This window comes from Pezoporus flaviventris, unplaced genomic scaffold (genome assembly GCF_033815535.1).
Source record: "Pezoporus flaviventris isolate CSIRO_AGI_PZ_B2104156 unplaced genomic scaffold, CSIRO_AGI_Pfla_v1 ptg000007l, whole genome shotgun sequence".
In the NCBI taxonomy this organism is placed as follows: Eukaryota; Metazoa; Chordata; class Aves; order Psittaciformes; family Psittacidae; genus Pezoporus; species Pezoporus flaviventris.
In genome coordinates this window covers 7,871,564-7,891,888 of record NW_026892555.1, presented here as the reverse complement: position 1 = coordinate 7,891,888, position 20,325 = coordinate 7,871,564, and the positions used below count along the sequence as shown (strand labels likewise).

Sequence of the window (20,325 nt, the reverse complement as noted above, 5' to 3'; positions counted from 1 at the left end):
TGGGATGAAAGTCCTCTCTGTAACAGCTGACAAACCCAGGTATAGCCAGGAAAATGTGTGCGCTGGGCTGGGCTCCAGCCGTTTGAAGTTGGGCTATGGGGATAATTAGACTTTCAGCAGGTTTTACCTCATGCTGCCTTTCACCCTGGGATTCGGTAATTTTAACTTTCCTCAGCTGCAGAGAGATGCTCAGGTGACCAGGGAGGGGTTTATTGTTCAGGCCCAACTTTGACCCCGGGAGACAATGCTGTGTTCTCACTCAGAGCATCAATCTGAGCTCGGAGCTTTCTCAGGAGTATAGTCTTTACGTGCCTTCTTTTTCCAGTATCTCTTTGTGTGAAAGCGCTGAGTCCATAATAAGCATCTCAAAATCCAGAACAAGAAAGACACTTTTAGCATCTTAGTAACACAGTATAAGCACATAATTCATACCATTACTGAGCAAATACATTCCTTTGCTGAAAGTTATAAAGGGTAAGTCGCTGTTAAGGCAATTGTAATAAACATACATTCAAGCCAAATGCCCATGTTTTATCTGTAAGAAAGAGGACAGCATGGCATGAAGTTCTGGTAAGGAGGGAGAAAACACAGTCCGAATAGTGGTGCTTTATCTCTCTGTGGGCTGAGAACAGAGTGTGGAAGTGGTCCACTACTTCCTTGTATATCTTTTCTTAGACCTTTTAAACACACCCTTCTACATAGCAATTGCAATACCTCTGAGTGACTGCAAGGGCTCTGCCTTGTATGTTCTTGTGATCTGAGCCAGAGTCAGCACCAGCACCCCTTCCCACTCGCTCCATCCCAGTCTGGCAGAGCCCTCAGGTATGAAACCCCACTATCCTGGCTGGGGTATAAACCATCTCGGCCCTCAAAGGTGAGCTGCGGCACACGGAACACTGTTGCACCTAAAGCATCTTGCAAACCTACCTGTCCTACATGCCTAGTAGGAAAACATGTACCCACCCAGCTGTGCCTGCCTCATCAGGTGCTAATGTGCAATAGAGAATGAAGCACTGTTGTTAAAAAACAAACAAGAAAACTTAATCAAAGCTTGCTTCAGAACATTTAAATTTAATCTTTAGTTACACTTTATTCCACCAGGGTAAGCACTTCCATGAAAGCACCTGTGAACAGCTGCTTCTTAAACTTTGTTTAGAAAAGTATCAACTGTGCAAATTACATTTTTTTTTCCCTGAAAAAACCTGATTGCAATTCAAAACTTCCCCCTTAGTCCTCTGCCTTTACGATTTTGCAAGACATTTAGGACATTTGATTAAGAAATGTGCTAGCTCCATAAAGTTTCTTTTCATCTAAATTTCATTTCAGATGTTAGCAATATCCTACTTTTTTTTGCACAAATTTTATCAAGCATGAGTCACTAAATTTAATAACATTTCTTGGTCGATTTTTTCAGAAGAATAAAACAAATTTCATCTCTTAAAAGGAGAATTATAGATAGAATCATAGAATCACAGAATAGTTTAGATTGGAAAAGACACTTTCGGTCATCAAGTCCAACTGTTAACTTAGTGCTACCGAGTCCACCACTAAATCGTGTCCCTGTGCACTGCATCTAGATGCCTTTTAAATACCTCCAGGGACGATGATTCCACCACTGCCCTGGGCAGCCTGTTCCAATGCTTGACAACTGTTCGGGGGAAGAAATTGTTCCTAATCTCCAACCTAAACCTCCCCTGCTGCAGCTTGAGGCTGTTTCCTCTTGTCTGATAGCTTGTTACTTGGGAGAAGAGACCAGCCATCTCCTCTCTCCATCCTCCTGTCAGGCAGCTGTAGGGAGCAATAAGGTCCTCCCTGAGCCTTCTCTTCTCCAGGCTAAACACCCCAGGTCCCTAAGCCATTCCCCATCACACACTTGTGCTCCAGGCCCTGCACCAGCTCCATTGCCCTTCTCTGGCCCTGCTCCAGCACATCAATGCCTTTCTTATAGTAAGGGTCCCAGATCTGAACACAGGATTTGAGACACAACCTCACCAGTGCCCATTACAGGGCAGGGATGAACACAGCCCTGGCCCTGCTGCCACACTATTGCTGATACAGGCCAGGATGCTCTTGGCCTTCTTGGCTGCTGTTGAATTCCCTGCAGAGTCTACTCAGAGCAGGCTGGCTTGGGCCATTACTATGTTCTGTACATACTTTGTGTGCTACTCCATCATTATTTAGCATGTTATTGTCTCTAATATGAATGAATTCTCCCCTAGTTTGCATTTTCCCACACATAGATGATCAAAGGCATGGAACTTACATGGCAACTAAATCAAAGAGAGTCACAAATAATAGTATGTACTGTGTTATATTGGAACAAGACTAGCTGCAGAAGCCAGATAAAGCCTACTTGTATCTATGAGCTCAGTCCCGCATACATGAAATCAAAAAGATCTTTGCCAATGCCTTTTCTGGGGGTACATTTGACACTCTGTTCTTTGAATATGTGTGAAGATATCATAATTTAAATGAAAATAAATTCCTCCACATCATAATTGAAATTTCTATTTATTAATAAGTGGTGCAGTTTTTAAAGACAGAACATAAAAAAAATCAGTTAAGAAGTATTGTTTGCATAATATATTGAAATAAACATATTAAAGTTGTTCAAATATTGGACAGTGCCAGAATAGAAATTACACATACAGTTTAAAAATTACAATAAATAATATTATAAAGAGCACTAAAGGCCACTTGTATAAAAGTTGTGTTCCCTTGTCAGCCAGAATCTGAAAAGCATCTTTGTAGCATGGAGAAAATTTCAGTGAGCAAGGCACAAATACTAGTAATAATAAGATGCCATAACTAGAAAACAAAATGCAGTTGGCTATGTAACCTTCAGTCTCAGCATATACTTGAGGTTGGAAATAGGATCCCATATCCAGTATTTTGCTTCACTTAACTTCAGAGGGAAGCTACTAAAAGCTGTATTGGGAAGGATCAGATCTTACAGCCTAAATAATCAGAAGCAATAGTGAGACACAGGATCTTCATTCCTACAGTGCCCAGCTAAAACCGCTTGAAAATGGCCCCTTTTCCCCCTGCACCTCAGGAAATAATAGCCTTCAAAAGTGAACACCCACATTCAGTGGGGCTCTTGGAAAAGGGACATCCCACCAAATTCATGAGGTGCTATAGAAAATTTAGGTTTGCAGCTCTTATGCACCTAAAGCTTAGTGGTGGGGGCTGTGGGGTGCAAGGAACCAAGACCCAGCTCTTCTTCACATGGTCTGCACAAAGCAGGACAGGTTCAGTTCTTACGTGACTCCCCTGCAACAACAACCGGGCTCCCAGCAGGGCTGAATTTGCTCCTTAACTTGCATTTTCTGATTGCTTTAGGCTGCGATCTTACACACTGGTTGGACCACGGTGCTCGCCTGAAGGCCACAGGGCAGCAGCCCCGCTACACGCAGGTTCAGGTGAGAATCAGTTTGTGGATCTGCTGGGCCACAATTTGAAGCAGAAAAACTGAAAGCTATTTCCACTCTGAAACATAACAGTGCAGCAAAGTTACAGATAAAACCAGAGCCAGTGTAGCCAGAGTCAGCTTAGGAGCTGTTCAATCAATCTCTCCATGTCCTTTTAGTTTGATAGAAGCCAGACTGATTAATTCAGTGCAGGGAAAAGCCAAGGCAAGGACAACAGCCATTTCCTCACTTGATTCTTTTAAAGGACCAACTCCTTAAATGGAGCACAAACCACATTTTCTATATGTGCATTCTTTAACTGAACATTCACTTCTGCCTTAATGAAATATCCTCAGTTTGAATCTAAAGATAGGGAACTTGATTGATAAGAGAACTGCAAAGAGAAGCACACAATGTAAACACAGACTCACCTTCCCAAAACTTCCAGGCTTGTGCCATTTGTTAGTGACTGAAAAATCAGCATAAAAATGTAGTTAAGGAAAGCATCTTCAGATCAGTGCTGTCTTTCACAAGGAAATTCATAAATAAAGGAAGATTAAGACCCAGTCCTGCTCCCAGTGCAGCAGTTTGAGAAGGTTTCTTGATGGCTTCAGAAAGAGCAGAGGAAAGCCCCCCCACTTTCTCATTATAGAAAACATCTCAAGGCCTGAAAGGAATCCTTGGTCACTTGCAGGACTCAAGTCTTATCAAAGAGTGGATTCCAATGGTTAATTACTTTTAACATTAACTACATGTAAACAAAGTGTCAGTGTCAGTCTAGACATGAGGAAGATCCAACCCAACTGAAAATGATAGCTGTTGAACTTAAATGTCACACTCAAACGGAAGAATGAAGAGTATTATTGACCAGCTGCCTCTCTCAAACGAAACTGTGAATAACAATTTCTTTTTGTGCTAAACCTATTCTGCAAAACAGGTCCTGACATTTTAAATGTTGCCACAGTCAATAATCACAGATACCTTATTCTGTCCAGTATCTATGGCAGACACCTAACTGCAGTTCCAAGGCTGATGCACAGCCTGGACTCAACCTGAACTGGAGTTTGATGAAACTCGCATGCAGACCCCACATCAGGTCTCCAGATCTCACTTTGCTGGTGGCATCTTGACGCACCTATTGTCAGCATAGAGGGCAGACTGATGCACACCCTAATTTTAATCCAGATGGTGTAAAAGACAAACAGCCATTAGGCACATCACCCTACTGAACATAGCAGTGACTGGTTTCAGGGCAAAGAAGTTTGTTAGAAAAAAAATCATATTAAAGTAAGCTAACCAGAGCTTCCTTGACTCTCTTCTTGGGTGTCTTCCAGAGGATCCAGTGATGCCCACTGCAGAGGCTCTTGCTGTGCTTACCACTAGGGTCTTTTAAGAAGAGGAATGCCTGAGGCTACACACAGCGTGCAGGTGGGAACTCACCCAAGTCTCTGCCCTTGCTTGGATTTTCTCTTGGAATAAACGTGACTTTATAATGAGGTGATTTATGGATTTTCAGCAAGGTTGAATACTGAGAAAAGATTCCTTTTATATGACCTGGCATTGGAGAGATTAGAAACCTGAACTGAAGAACTTGAGGGGGAATTGGATAGGGAGCTCCATGGCATAGTCCCTGTCAAAGATACTCACAGATTTCTCAGTGGGCTTTGTCTGACTTGACTTTTGATTGCTCAGATCTAGAAAGCATTTTAAGAAGGGCCAAGCTCAAATGGAATCAGGAGGAATGCCAGGCACCTGGCATATGAGAAAAGTGAAGCGGGTTTGTCTAGCACATACTTACATGAATTTCTGAACTCCAGCAATGTTAAAATCAGTTTTGGGTTTTTTTTTTCGTTTGTCAGGTGAGGGTTAAATCATATAAGTGGCCATAGACATGTATTACTGCATCAGCGAGCCTGCAGCAGGCTCAATGCAGGTATTTGCAAGAATCACTGATGGTCAAGGAATTCTTCTCAATAAGCCAAATGATGATGAATTGCACTTTTGTCAGCTAGTTCTATTCTCTGCAATTTTAGCCATGAAACTGCACCAAGCACAGACAATCTTTCAGGTCAATGGCTATTTTGTCAATTAAGTAATTACCAAAATTGTGCCTCATGTCATTATAGTTGCTGCCTCAGAACAGCTCCACAGACACAGCCTGGACTTCAAATGCTGTAACAGGTCTGCACTACTTATTCAAGTATGCACAGCAATTTGTTCTCACTGAAGATGTGTCCCAGAATGATGTATCATAATTTAGCTGAAGAAGCAGATGAAGCAAGATCCTAATCCTTTAGATGCCTCTTCAAGCAGAGAATAAATGATGAAGATGAAGGCAATGACTACTTCTGGAAGACAATCAAGTTTCCTTGGATGGAATGACTTATAAGATGTCAACAGTAGTGAGGAATCAAAGATGTTTACTAAAGTGGGCAAAACCCAACAAGGTATCTTCCATTGGAGTGCATTCTATCCAGGCCTGTACAATATCCAGTAAATACTGGGAAGTCTGTATCTCTTTCTTGGAGATACAAGATCTTGTGCTCTGATTGGATATACCAAGGATGCTCAGTTGTGCAGCTGCAGTATAATACAAGCAGTCACTATCTCAAGTCCGCTTTCTAACATTTTACATGGGCCAAATCCTTGTATCTTTGTTGGTCAGTGCTCTAGCCATGGCGTTGTAGCCATTGTGTTGAGTAACATGGGTCATCCTCAACAGGACTGACGGTGGGTGTCTTTGATCAGTTGACATCTATGCAAGTCCCCTCTGCTCCTTTGAAATTTGGTCATTGTAGATAATTGAGTTAAAGATGAGATTAATCTCATCCTACAGCTGATTTGTGCCTTGGTTCTTGTACCCTGTACTCACCACCGTACTGATTAGCTTTCTGTTAGCTGTAAAGAGTTGGTAGCCATCAAACTTGACATCAAATGGACAATATTTCATGCACATCTGGACTGACACCAGGTAAGTCCTGCATAGGTTATTTGGACAGGCTAGTTTTACTAGCTGTATAGATACTACATTCCCATTGTAGTGGTGAGATCTTTGATTCATTTCTGCCCTGTTATCAGTGGGTTATATTGTTTTCCTGCTCTCTTTCAACACAATTTCTAGTTCCCATGAAAAAATATTTGGATGAAGCCCTAGGGAGCATACTTATCTCTGTGTTGCTCAGGGATAGGTGACAAAATGATATTTATCTATTTGTACATTGATCCCAAAGATGGCACACATTCATGGATTTTATAAATGCTAATGAAGATTTTCAAAGTAGTTTAAGAGATTTATATTTACATTTTACAATAAATACCCATGATCAATCCCAGGAGGTGGCATCAATGATTTTAAATTCTACCCTTAATCTCACTTTGACATTGTATTTCATGGGTAGTTGTATAAATGATCACGAGAAACATTCAGTTCACAAAACCATTTCATTAAGGTCATTAACTTTGACTCAGCTTTATCCCTGCTTTGAATATTAGATGTTCTTGGATAGGTTGACTAGAGATTGATTTACTTGTATCAGAAATGGATTCAGATGTCATGTTTCCACAAAGAGATATTGCTCCTAAAAATATTTTCACTTTGCTGCTCTGTTTGCAAACTATAGCAAGGACCACCATATCTTGCCTGTTATCAAATCACCATTGTTGTATTGAAGAGTATCAGATAGATATGTATCATAGAAGAAATCAGCTGTACCATTTATATAGGGTAAAGTCATGCAAACCATGCTCAAAACTAAGCTCCTTAGTTTTGGTAGCATGAAAAAAACTGCATTAGTAAATTGTATGAAATGGTGCAGAATGACTACCACTAATATCACATGCATCTTATGCAGCCATTGGTGTTTTGAACTAGTAAGCTTTGGGTGTAGAGTAAGTGAGATATACAAAGTATGCTTACATTACATGGAGAAGTCAACCAGTGACTGCCCCCACACGCACTTTTAAACTGGCTTATTTGAAGGGGTCCATATTGAATCTGAAATCCCATCTCCTGTAGAAGACAAAGGCATGGAGCCACTTGGTGTGAAAGGGTCGGTGTCTGTGTCCGTTTCCCCCTCTGCTAGGTAGCGTTTCTCTCTCATCCATGCCGATCCCCCGTTGGGGCCAAACGGGAAGTCGTCTTTGTCTTGGGAGATACTGAAGCCACTTGGGGAGCGCTCAAGTTCCTCATGGTTGACGGAGAGAAGGGACAATGGAGTATCACTGTCTCTTGTTAAGCTCCTTCTCTGCCTTGGAGACACCTTATCCGAGTAAGGGCTTTGTAGGTCTCCTTGAGAGTGGTAGCTAACCTGGGAGTCCATCAATGTAAATATAGGCAGAACTGTTGGCCTTTCTGCATATGAAGTTGAGGAAGGTGTGGCTTGCAGTTTGCCAGAGTTTTGCCCACCTATTGATACAGGTTGTGAATGAGTCATATGACCGTGTGCTGAGAAGCCATAAGGACTGACTTTGTTGACTGGAACCTGTTGGAAGTTGTACGGAGTTTCATGAGCACTCTGCTCAGTGTATTTATATATTATTGTTTTTAATTCAGAATATTTGTTTTCTTCTCTCCTCTCCTTTGCAGGAGAAGCAGTTTCTTTCAATGGACTTATCTCAGCAACCTGTATTTGCAGCTGCTCCATATGATGCATATGCATATCAACAAGAAAATCCAGTTTCTTCCCCATGTCATTAACCTGAAAAAGAACAATGTTGTTTTATCTTCTCAAGTGAGTTGTTCAATGAAAGACTCAATGTTTCCATATGGGTGCTGCCCCAGCAATAGTATGTTGCCATATTTATTGGTCATGAAAGTAACTGTAAGATAACCATGACTTTCCCTTTCCATGGAAGCTGGGCTGCAGTCGATACCAGCTTATCCTCTAACTGCCTCAGATTAAGACCTGTCCCTAATGACCTGTGCTCAAAAAAATTCTTAGCATGGCTGGATATTTGACAGTCCAGCACCCAACAGTAGTCTACAATGTGAGGTTTGAAGACTTGATGCTACATAATAGATATCAGCAAAATGCAACAGATGAAATTACCTTTGCACACAGGGCTATTTTCTAACAATAGCTCCACAACATTAGTGTGGGGAGTAATTTCATTTGTCTTTTGATAGTACTTTGTGCCTAAACATTTACATTCCATGAGAACCAGTGTCACTTGCTTCTATCTTACTTATGTATTTAAAAACGAGTGTCTTGACTTGCTAAGCAATAGGCTAGGATGCACAGAAGTCATCAAAATGCCTGTGGAGGCAGCCCTTTTGAGCACCAGACCCTGCAAAAGAAAGTGGTGCTCACAAGAAAACACCAGACATAATGAGTATGGACTTTAAGGGACTGAAAAAGTCCCATCTGAACATTGTGGTTAGGGTCTTGCTGCCATATATAACCTGGTGAATATGTGAATATTCATTCCCCAGGTTTCAAAATGTACACTTCCCTTTTAATTAAAGTATTTCATTGAAAACTAACAACTTAATTCTGTGATTATTAGTACAAGATCTGTGTGAATTTTGATCACTGACAGTACAAATCTGCCTGGATAAGCCAAAGACTCATACAGAAGCATATCATAATCATACAAGCACCTCAGCCTCCATCATTGTCATGAAATTACATACCTGTCTTTCAACTTTAACAAATTTGCCCATCATACTTTGGTCTTCAGTATCTGCTGTAGATGCTTTGGCTACATATGGATCATTTCTATAAAGAATTAATAATTCTATTAGTGTTCAATGTTTCTTTGCATCACAGTAAGTAATTTACATCAGAAAACAGAATTACCATCTGAGTGGTATATTCATATAGCTCCTTGAAATCCCAGCTAAGAAAATATTTATAGTAAAAACAGGAGCAAAAGTCTATTCTATGTGATTGCAATGCATTTCTAAAAATATGTATTCCTGATTTCTAATATGAAAATTCTTTTGTTTTGAAATTAAGATAATGATTAAGAAAAAACCAGAAGCAAACAAAATTTTCAATGTGAAAATGAAATTAATATCATGTTTACTGGAAAAATTTCAGGTTTGTGAAAAAAGTTGAGGTAGTCCAGATAGTGGGTCTAAAAATGGCCATGTGTTTTAAAATCTAATTCTTTATAATTACTGTCTTTAAAGATTGAATCTGAGTTTCAAGGCTGAGTGTTTTTTTTTTAACTCAGTTTCATTAAACCAAATAGTGAGTGGCAGAGACCCGAAATGCTGAAAAGAGAGTTTGACCTGGAGATTTAAAGTAGATTCCTGAATAAATTTTCTTTTATGTAATTTCCCTCTGCCCGTCCATCAGATGGGCTAACTTCAGGAGGTGAGAATATGACCTCTGCTTAACTAAAGAACTGACATTTATAACTTCATGTGATCTAAGATGGTCATTAGCAAGTTAAATCTTTATCAAAATGTTTCTAAACCAACCTCAAAGGAATCTCAAAGTCTTTCCATAACCTACGTACAAATCTAGAAAACCAGTTTTTAAGCACTTGTTCTTTGACATGACTTAGAACAAATATACCATGAAACTTTTCTTTTAACAGGTCCAGCTTTTCTCTTTTGACACAATTCAAAATATAGATGTGAATACGTCTTACTAAAGAAACTGTAACTTAAACATGTCAGAGTTTGCACATTGGGTTACTGATGATATAGACTCATTCAAATCTTGCAATCTGCTTTGTTTCCCAAATAATCATTGCCTTTTCCATATACGTAGGTCTCTGTCTTCACATTTACATGTTTTTAGGTATTTTAAAATAAAAAAAAAAAAAGTGGATAAACCAGATAAAGACAAGTTTTAATTTATTTTGCGTAAGATTACTTTTGTTCTGAGCAAACACAACAGCTTTGGGGACAGATTGTTGATGGTCTTACGTGGTTCTTCACTGGTATTTATTGACAGATTGATAGTTGTAAATAACAGAAGACATGTCATTTATTACTGAATTCTTGCTACCACGAATGCAGCGATACAATAACATGTTGTAACTTTCACACCCAGAAACCTGGTATTGCAATTTATTCTCAGTAATTCTTACCAGTCATTATGTGAGCATCATTATAACTCTGTGTTTGCCATTTGGAACTTTTTTCAGTTCACAAGGTAACTGAATTACCTTCAAGCTATTGGTGATGTTTATTGAATTTTTAAGTGGATTTACTGGTTCAATGGTAGAAATTCAGTACATCAGCAACCAAATGTACATATTTCATATAAAAACACATTTACAGACCATGGAGAAGCTGAGCTAGACAAAGCCATTAAGTTTAAATTTCCATCATACATTATTCCTAGGGAAGCTTGTAGCAACATAACCTCTCAGTACCATTACTGAAACAGCGACTGGCTGGATGAATGAAGGTCATGCTATTGATATGAATGAATACTTTTATTTCTGTTTTGGTGTGTGCAAAATACTAGGCATAAAAAAAAAATCACCTGGGAGACTGTTGTGAAGGGTAAGAAAAAGCTCCTCCCTTTTGAGATTTCTTATGCTTGGGAGTAGATGGAGGTCCAGGTGTAAAAATCATATCTACTCTGGAAAAAAGAAAAGTGCAACTCCGTAAGTCCATCTCTAAATGCTGACAAATGGTAGAAAACGCTGTGCATCTCTGTGACAAACAGTAGCCAAAAAAGCTAAAAAGGAAGCACACTTTGATTTAGTAATATACTGAGGGTCATGATGTGCTTGCTCTGTTCTGGGTCCACTACTGATACACTGAATTGTAATTACCTGGTAATTTCATTATAATAATTATCTAGCTCACTACTTCCAAACACTGCCATTTGAAATACATGACTTGACTTCCTTCAAAGGAACGAAGTAGTGTAATTGTCAAAAAATTCCAGTAACCACTGCCCTAAAAATGGGAGGAGAGACCCATCAGGTTTAGCGAAAATCAGAATTTGAGAAAAGGTGGAGATTCCTGATACTCCAATGACTAGCTGCTTGGACTCAGATGAGTATCTGAGAGGTGCTCTGCTGTCCAAGATCACACAACACGTCAGTCTGAGGAAAAGAAAGTATAAGGCATGTAGATGACATCACAGATAGGTGCAGATTTCGAACATCACGAGCCCCCCTCAACTTCTCAAGTTCAAAAACGTATTACTGCAATGAAATCTAAGCTTATTTGATGCAGAGCTCAATTTACAGAGTAACAATGGTGTTTCTTGGTATGTAATTTAAGAGAGCACCTTTTCTAGAACAGTAATAGTGAGGTAGGAAACAGACTTCTTATTATATCCTTGAAAATGAGATAGCCCAGTACATGGAAAAGCACTTTGAAATAAGAACCAGCTACACTAAGCAAAGACATAGCTTCTGGGTGGCCTTGTGTGCAAACAGAACAACTATGCTTTAATTTTGCCAGCACAGCTACACAATTTTCCTCATTTACCAGAGGATTCTTACCTTGCCTGAAGATATTTTATTCTGGAAAGCATATCAAGATGCCCTGCTGAGTATTGCTCTATCACATCCTTTACATCATAAGGCCTCAAAGTCTCCTTGAATTTTTTTTTATACAGACGAAACTGTAGTATTCTGCATAATAAACAGAAGAATTATCAACTTCCATCATAATTCCATCATGATAATTTGCAGTTTTAGTGAATAATGGAGAAATATTCTGGATGTTTGGAAATGGAGCATGTTATTGCAAAACAAGGCAATAAAACATAGGCAGAGAATCTCTAATATCATACCACATTTGTAAATACACAATACTTGGCTTTTCTTAACCAATAGGCTAAAACAAGTTATATGCACAAAATGTATTTGTCAGCACTAAAATCATAACTAGAAATGATTCAAAGCTACAAAATCACACGTGGAATTTGATTTTGTACCACAAAGTAACAGGAGATTTTGAAGTTGTGAAGCTAAAGCCGACTTTTTATGTTTCAGCCTCTTACAAAACTAATTCATAGCAGATGCAATGCAGAATCATTCTCAGCTTGGTTTTCCTTTTGCACCTGGGAAAACTTTGGACAACAAGGAAATGCTAATTAGGTAGAAATGTGCAAGTTAAGAAGTCAGCAGCAGTTCAAATTGTGGAGAAAAGAAAGTGTCAGAACTGCCTGAAGTGTCCCTGAAGAAACAGCTGTGTGACATTACTGTTGTTGTTGTAATAATAATAATAATAGTAATAACAACAACAACAGTTTCAGCTGCTGTTATTATTATTTTATTTATAAAATGCCCTAGTAATTAATAGCAGATTTCTTATAATAAGAACCAGTGCTGGCCAGAGCATTTGAAAACTATTCGGCATTCTGTTTTTTATTCTTTTCTGTTTATACATTAGTTCACACTGCCATATCTTGGTAGACTAAACAAATCAAAAAGAAACATACACAGAGAATGAACAGTATTCTAGTTCTTTAATCTCAGGGTTGGGATCTAAGGGTTTGCTTTCTCAGTAGAATCTTCATGTTCTTATTGGTCTGAATTGAGGAATTTCTGTGATTTGTTAAGATTATGAGCTGTTTTTTCTTCAAGGTTGGTGGCTTTTTTACCTTTTTTTCATAATTTGCATAAACTTTCATTTAGCAAAAATAATTCCACTGCCACTTTTTAAGGGTTCTTGACTCTTAAAATCTGTGGCTCATATATTTTTCAAGATTTCACAATTAAACATATATCTACTCAGCCAAACTACATATGATAGCAGCAAAACTATACATTTAAACAGGAGAAAGGGAAAATAAGAATCACACTATTATTGATTGCAATTTTGAATCCTGACCCTGAAAACCCATTAAGTGGTTTTATCTGAAAGAATTACTTCCCGTTAATATTTGAGGGCTGAGTAAACTGTACAAGATAACACAAACATTAATACCAAAACCAACCAACCAAACAGCAAACAGCTTGGCATAAGACTAAGTTTAAAGGGAAATTGCATGAATCAATTAGATTTGGACAGGATGTGGGAAAGGAAGTTTTGCAAAGTAATATTAGCATGTTTCATAGAGATGGGGCTGGAAAACTGGACAGATATATAGTCCATGTTTTAAAGCAAGCAGGTAGAAGGGAAAGAAAGGGAAAACTATGGGCGAAGCAGGGATGAAGGGACTTCCATTGGGAGGGAAGTGGTCATGGGTAACATGAGCAAAGCCTGGATTTCAGCAGGCATGAGAAAACTTGGAATTCTTAATAACTGGTTCTCCTGCACCAAGATGGAAAAGAACCAGGAGAATATATACTATGGCTATATACATATAGGCATATGGTTATATACTTATAACCATCTTCCTTGAAGTTTTTCTAAGAAGATAATTTTGGAGCACTCCAGACTTGCAGTATCTCACCTGGAAGGTAGTAACTTCCTGGACCAAAACTCAACAACTTCTGGAATAAAAAGCAAGTGCAATGAAAGCAGAGTATTTTCCTATGGGGGCATTTTCAAGGGAAGAAAGTAAAAAAGTACTGAGAAGTAACAGAACATCAGTGAATGAATTCTATGCGCTTGATGTGCTAAACACATTATCAAGCCTTACTAGGAGTTTTCTACCCATAGGGGATATCTCCTGTGATATGAAAATAGAGGTGACACACGTCACAAGCTGAAAACTGCTGAAGTGAAGACCTCAGCATCTATTAAAAGATGACAGCTGAAAACTATATTGCACGCTTGTACAACTGTGAATAAAGAAGAGTTGAGTCAGCTCCGAGTTTATTGTTAAGCTAAAATTCCACTTTTACACAAATATGATAGTCACTAAATTGAGCAAGATACTGTATTTACAGCATATTTTAATGAGGAATTGTAAAAAATTTTATTTTATAATAAAAATGTTTATAGAGTATCTTGCAAAAATGGCACTGAAATATATTTCCGTCTCTGTGTATTTTCAAAAAGGACTTTAAATAGGATCTGTCTTGTGCTTTTCAGTGTATCTAGAAATATCTAAATGATGAGAAGTATCTAATCTATTGCATTTTATAAAAGCAAGAACAGTAGCAATGAATCAACATGTAACAACATGGGAATGTGGTGTCTTCAAGCATAAAAACACAAACTCAAAGCAAAGCATTGAGGAGCATCAAAGACATTTACCTGACAGCTCGGATGGCTGTCTTGAATGTGGGAATCATATCTTCCATAAGGAAGTCGCTACCGTCGCCTCTCTCTTCTGCCATGGGTTCACCTGTTCCTGCATCTGAAAACCAGGTCAAAAAACAGCTCTGTGAACATCTGACCACGCAATGTTTAGAGGGAAGTATGCCTACTAAAGCACTGCATAAAATAAATGGAATTTAGTAAAGGAACATCTCTTGCAGGTTCCTTTTTCTCTGGTCAGCTCTTAAAAGCATTTTAATAATTCTAGTGGGACATTGTTTGAGGGATCTCTTCTCAGATTCCAGCATTTCGGAAACACTGGGAACTTCTCTTCCTTTCCAATGGATTTAAAAGTTCCCACTTTTATAAGATTTCAGAATGAGAAATTTTTCGCCAAAATTATGTTACATAAGGCTAAAACAGATGTAGAAGCTACAGGCCAAGTTCTCCTCCCACTTGAACTGCTTGGAGCTCATGTACCTTCATGGAAGAGAATAATCAAGTTTCCAGTGTAGACACCCAGACTAAATCCATGGTATTATGTTCAGTATGCATTAATGCGCTGGCACAATAAAGGAGAAACTTATTTGGAGACCATTTAGATGCTATACGCAAGAAGAGGAAAATGTGTGCTCAAGGAAGCTGAGAGGAAAAATGTCCTATAATGTTGCATGGACACCCACTGGAAATCTGCTGAGGGGCAGCAGTTGTAGGGAGAATGGGAGGGAAACAGCCCTCTATAAAACAAGGTTTTAAGAGATTGCTGTGAGGAGATATTTGAGATGTCTGGACTCAGGCAAATGCAGGGCTGGATGCAGTCTAGAAGGGAGCTACCCTAACATATCATCCCTGCTGATAAACCAAGCCATGATGGCATGTGCCTTTTTGGGGGGATATAGATTCACTTCCCAGTGAGACCTCTTTTTCTAGGTCAAATATGTTGATTCCATCACCAGCTTTACCCCATATCAATTACTGTTTTTATGGAGGGCCATTGTCTTATTTCAAGCAGCATGTTGCCTGAACTCCAGCATTCATTTCCTGGGCCTTTCCCAAATGTGCCATGTAAAACCAGGGAACAGCCATGCTTGGCCCAGAAAGTCACAAACCTTTAACAGAAGATGCAGAGGAGCAAAGTAAAATGGGGAGAGTAGGGGATGGATAGAAAGAAATCATCACAGATGGGCTACCTTCTGAGCTTTGCCAAAAAGCGTACGCTTTCATTCGGAATGCAGTGCGAAAACGTTCCTTATTATTCAAGACAACATTCTTAGGCTCTTTTGAAGGACTTTCTTCAATGGCATCTACATTCAGAGGGGTAAATAGCTTTCCTTTAGTATTGGTACCACGAACCCGATCCAAGAGACCCAGCTTTTGGCTACAAAATAAGCAAAAGTAATCATTTTCCTCCTTTGTACACTTTTAACTCATTTTCATGATCTTTAAGTTTAAAATGGGCTCAAAAAATGTTTTGTACACAAGGACACTGCTGGGGCTACCATAATACATCAATGTCTTTGTAAGAAACGGTTAAGCTCCACAGATAATTAACTGCTTTTTTTGAGCATGTTTTGCATCAATGTTGAAAATGTTACCAGAGGGTCTTTGCTATCCTCTCCAGGTAATGTATCACAGTGCTTCAGCTCCTGTAGCAAGTCTGCACATTAATTATTAAGAAGGAAAACACCGCTACTTAGGCAGTTTTATTGTCTAATTATAAGGATGCTTGGTTTCCCTGTTCAGCGCTTTCTCTAGGTACTGAGTCTATTGGAGGCTATTAAATTAATAACTCATAGAATCATAGAATGGTTTGGGACACCTTCCACTAGAGCAGGTTCCTCCAAGGCCTGTCCAACCTGGCCTTGAACACTGCCAGTGATGGGGCAGCCACAGCTTCTCTGGGCACCCTGTGCCATTGTCTCACTACCCTCACAGTAGAGAATTTCTTCTTTATATCTAATCTAAATCTCCCCTGTTTCAGTTTAAAGCCATTGCCCCTTGTCCTATACCTGCATGCCCTTGTAAAAAGTTCCTTTTCAGCTTTCTTGTAAGCCCCTTTAGATACTGGAATGCTGCTCTAAGATCTTCCCAGAGCCTTCTCTTCTCCAAAGTCAGAACCCCAGCTGTATTCAGCCTGTATTCATAGGAGAGCTGTGTATAACCAGGAGTGAAATAAAGTCAGGTGTGCTGTGAATTAAACAAACTACCAGCAGAATATTGTAAAGTCATTGCCAAGCAATAACTAGGTACGTAGTAGGGCAGACTACCCAGTTCTCTTCACCATCCACTTTCAATCATCTCTCACTATATAGAAATCGAGGTGACCTATATGAATAAACTGACATATTTTGTTCCTCTGATGATTCCTTGCACTGTCCTCTTACAGATACACTGACCAAAGACATTTGTCCTTCAGTGACAACTTATAGCTAGAATTTAATCTACCTGCCACATCTACCCACATTAATAACCCTTCTGACAGCCTAGTGAGTGCAACAGACTTAAAGGCAATTACTAATGCTGAAGAAAAGAGCAACACAAAAGGAATTAGCCATCAAGTTGATCAGCTTATATATGGTCTGAAGACTTTGTAGGCGACAGATGGTAAAAATATTTGATTTGCTTGTTCACTTTGCTGATTAAATATTTGTTAATTGCAAAAAATAAAAATTAAAAAAAATGGGGCTATGCCATGGGAAGAAAGCCTTCCTTTTAACCCATTCGTGGACATTGCAATGTGGGACAGCTATGGGGAGAGGTGAATTGAGCACACATGGCCAAGGGGGAGCTCTTGGGTCAAGGGGGGCTCTCAGCATGGCCAAGGGGAAGCTCTCAACTGGGTCAAGCAGGTTGAAGGGTGGGAGGGAAGAAGCCACCACAGCTAGCAGGTTTCTGAGAACCACAGATGGGAGCAGAGCTGAAGGACAAACAGCAGGGGTGACCAGGAAAGGGGTTTTGTAGGTATGCAGAGGTATCTGTGCAGCACACTCGGCTGAAACCACTAAGCTTGCTGGCAGGAGAGGCAAGCATAGGGAGGGTCCACCATGCAAGGGCACAGTGGGCAAAGATAGATGGAGACTTGTGCACAGACTTTGTAAGTGAAGGGTCTCACTCACAGAACTATCTATGCTCTGTTTAAGGAGTTATCGTGGTCAGATGGATTATTTTTAAGTTCTATCATCTCTGGCATCTATTTGTATCTCAGAGTTCTGTCTGTTGCAGTATCCCACCACAATGGAAGTTGTAAGACATTCCTTTTAGAATGATAAAGGTGAGATTTAAAGACACATCACAGCTTTCATAGGAGTGCTGACTCTGGTAGGAACACAGCAGTTGTCCATATACAAAATTCCTAGCTGATCTGAGCATTGAACATCATAGCTGTTGCAGGGGTTTCTGCTTAGTTGTTTGGTTTCTTTTTAATGTGCATTATTGGGGCCCTCTACTATCTGTTTCTGATTAATGTTTCTTTGACACAGGAGGTAATGAAATATGGGTTTCCTTGTCATAGAAGATGGAAGCACTAAACCTTTGTGTAAGACGCTTTTTCAGGCCTTCTCAATTTTCTTGGTGACAATATGACAATACTTGTGAATGCAGTTCCTACAGCCTAGTAAATTCAGACACTTGCCCTGTCATTGATTCATGAAGTGCATATGTGTGTGCAAATATGGAAGTAGCAACTAAGAAGGACTTGTGTAAGTACGGAGACACAACAAATCCTGATATGTTTCCAGAAGATAAAAGCATGGATTTGAAGAATTAGAACAGCCGAAGTGGATGGTATTAACATTTCTCAGACTTTGTGTCATTTCCTGAGGAATTCATGGCATGAGGGGAAGGTATTCAAAATACAGACAAACGTACAGAGCGAAAATCAGGGATTACTTCCTTCTTTCTATAAAAATAGGAGATGTTACTTGTTGACATCTGCAGCAAATTAACCACCACAGAATGTACATGGCAGTCTCATGTTCGGTCATAAGAACTTACTTATGACATAACTTCCACGGTGCTTGTTTTTGGGTTGGATTCTTGATCCTATTGATGATACACTAAAACATTCTGAAGGCTGAACTGGTGGTGAGTTCAGAGTCCCAACAAGTGATTTGTTCTCTAATAAGATAGGGAGAAACCTATAGCCTCTTTTCTGCATCATTTTCCCTTCTCTGTAGCAGAGGCCAGGATTGAGAGCCGTAGTGCTTTACAGGACAGATATCTTAACTCTGTGGCATTTCTGTGAAATCTGGATTCTTCAGATGCTCAGTTACCATATATATAGGAAATATATACACAGGAGAAGACGACAGCTGCTGAGAAAGTTTTGAAAGGGCATGAAAAATAAAGCTGAGGAAGTGAATGTCAACTGACTGACTTTTGCGTGGTTTTATTTTGGGCAAATATATAGAGAAAATAAATTATTGTGTCTCGCTAGGAATAAAATCAAAGTTTGAAGGAGAAATTAATTTCAAGAAGGATGGTCAAGAAGAGTCTAGAAACATAGAACATCACTGAAAAGGATGTGTACCAAACGTCTTGCTGAATGACAAGAGTTTCAGCCAGGCAATATAAACTGATGGGTATGAAGATGTTAGAGAGACTGAGCTTGTGAATTCTTCAATGTGAAGAAAAGAAAGAGCGATTAAGCATGCGTGGCATGGTGGTAAAATAAGCTACAAGCAGAAAGGAATTGAAGCAATTTTTGGATGAGTAGATCTAATCAGTGATAACAAAATTAAGCCATTTTTCTTTTGGTCTAAATTGTATGTACAACAGGCTTGTTGTGAAGATCAGCTTTTCCTGGTGGGGGTATCAATCGGTCGCCAATGACTCTCAAATGAAAGGGGAGACTATAGTCCACCCATTCTGCAGGATTTCAAGACTGGACATCTTGGATGAAGACCTTCTGGAGACAGCTTCCAGGATGAGAAGGATGAAATCTAGAAGTAAGCCTTAGATGATTTCCTCAAAGGCAAGTAGTCGTCACATAGTATGCATTGTCTTTGAGTAATGCATTAGATGTAACACTACAGAACACAGAGAAGTTCTCAAGACAAGAATATGTTTAAGGTGGAGAACCTGAAAGATGAAGAAGCAGAAAAATAGATGTGACAGAAGATTACTATTGCTTTTAAAAAGCAGTTTAATACTGTGTTAGCAGATAGTTCTCATTACATATGGCCTCCGACTCTCTTTCCAGAAACTTGGGTAGTCCTTTAAAATACATACCCTGATCTCTCAAATTTTCCCCTTAAAACTCCTGTAATAACTGCTTTCTTTACCAGAAGACAAGGAGGCGCAAAGTGCATTGAAAGGATCTATAGGGATCAGACCAGCAGGAAAAGGCTCAGTGGATGATCTAAATTATCCAAAACATTACTCCTGAGGATCATTTTTGTTTCAGTATAGGACAGAAGTATAGGCAATGCATGAAGAAATCTCTGCCATGGTGCTATACAAGAATAGTAGTGATCATGATTTCATATCCTACTCATAGATCAGAACAGATCAAAATATTCCTCTGCATTCAGCATAGAAAGCTATTTATTCACAGTGATAGTGATATTTTTCCACTGCATATGTGGGCACACTCATTTATGGTTGGTTTTGGAGGGAAGGAGCTTAAGGTAGAGAATATCAATCAAAAGCTTTCCCAAATTCTCTTTCTAGGGGATTTCTCAACTTTCTTGCTGGTAAGTGTCAGTTTAGGAACAAATTGTTGTCCTGAGACTGTTGCTTGAGCATCCCAGGTTTAATAGCACTCCTCTGATCTGTCTTAAACTGTTTAAAAAATTAAATGTCCTGCCTAAGATTAACCTTTTGACATCTTTCTCTAATCAG

The 20,325-nt window shown here is 39.2% G+C and overlaps 1 protein-coding gene across 2 annotated transcripts in view; it reads right to left on the bottom strand.

Moving 5' to 3' along the window:
• Window positions 1-4,815: 4,815 nt before the first annotated feature.
• Window positions 4,816-20,325, bottom strand: part of KCNQ3 (potassium voltage-gated channel subfamily Q member 3) — a 196,920-nt gene continuing 181,410 nt past the window's right edge. For both annotated transcript variants that reach the window (XM_061447709.1, XM_061447710.1), the window contains 6 exons: window positions 15,675-15,862; window positions 14,482-14,584; window positions 11,832-11,963; window positions 10,856-10,954; window positions 9,043-9,127; window positions 4,816-8,107 (listed from right to left, as the gene is read on the bottom strand). In XM_061447709.1, the coding sequence (XP_061303693.1) occupies window positions 7,370-8,107; window positions 9,043-9,127; window positions 10,856-10,954; window positions 11,832-11,963; window positions 14,482-14,584; window positions 15,675-15,862 (1,345 nt within the window). In that variant the 3' untranslated portion in view covers window positions 4,816-7,369. The remainder of the gene's footprint in view (window positions 8,108-9,042; window positions 9,128-10,855; window positions 10,955-11,831; window positions 11,964-14,481; window positions 14,585-15,674; window positions 15,863-20,325) is intronic.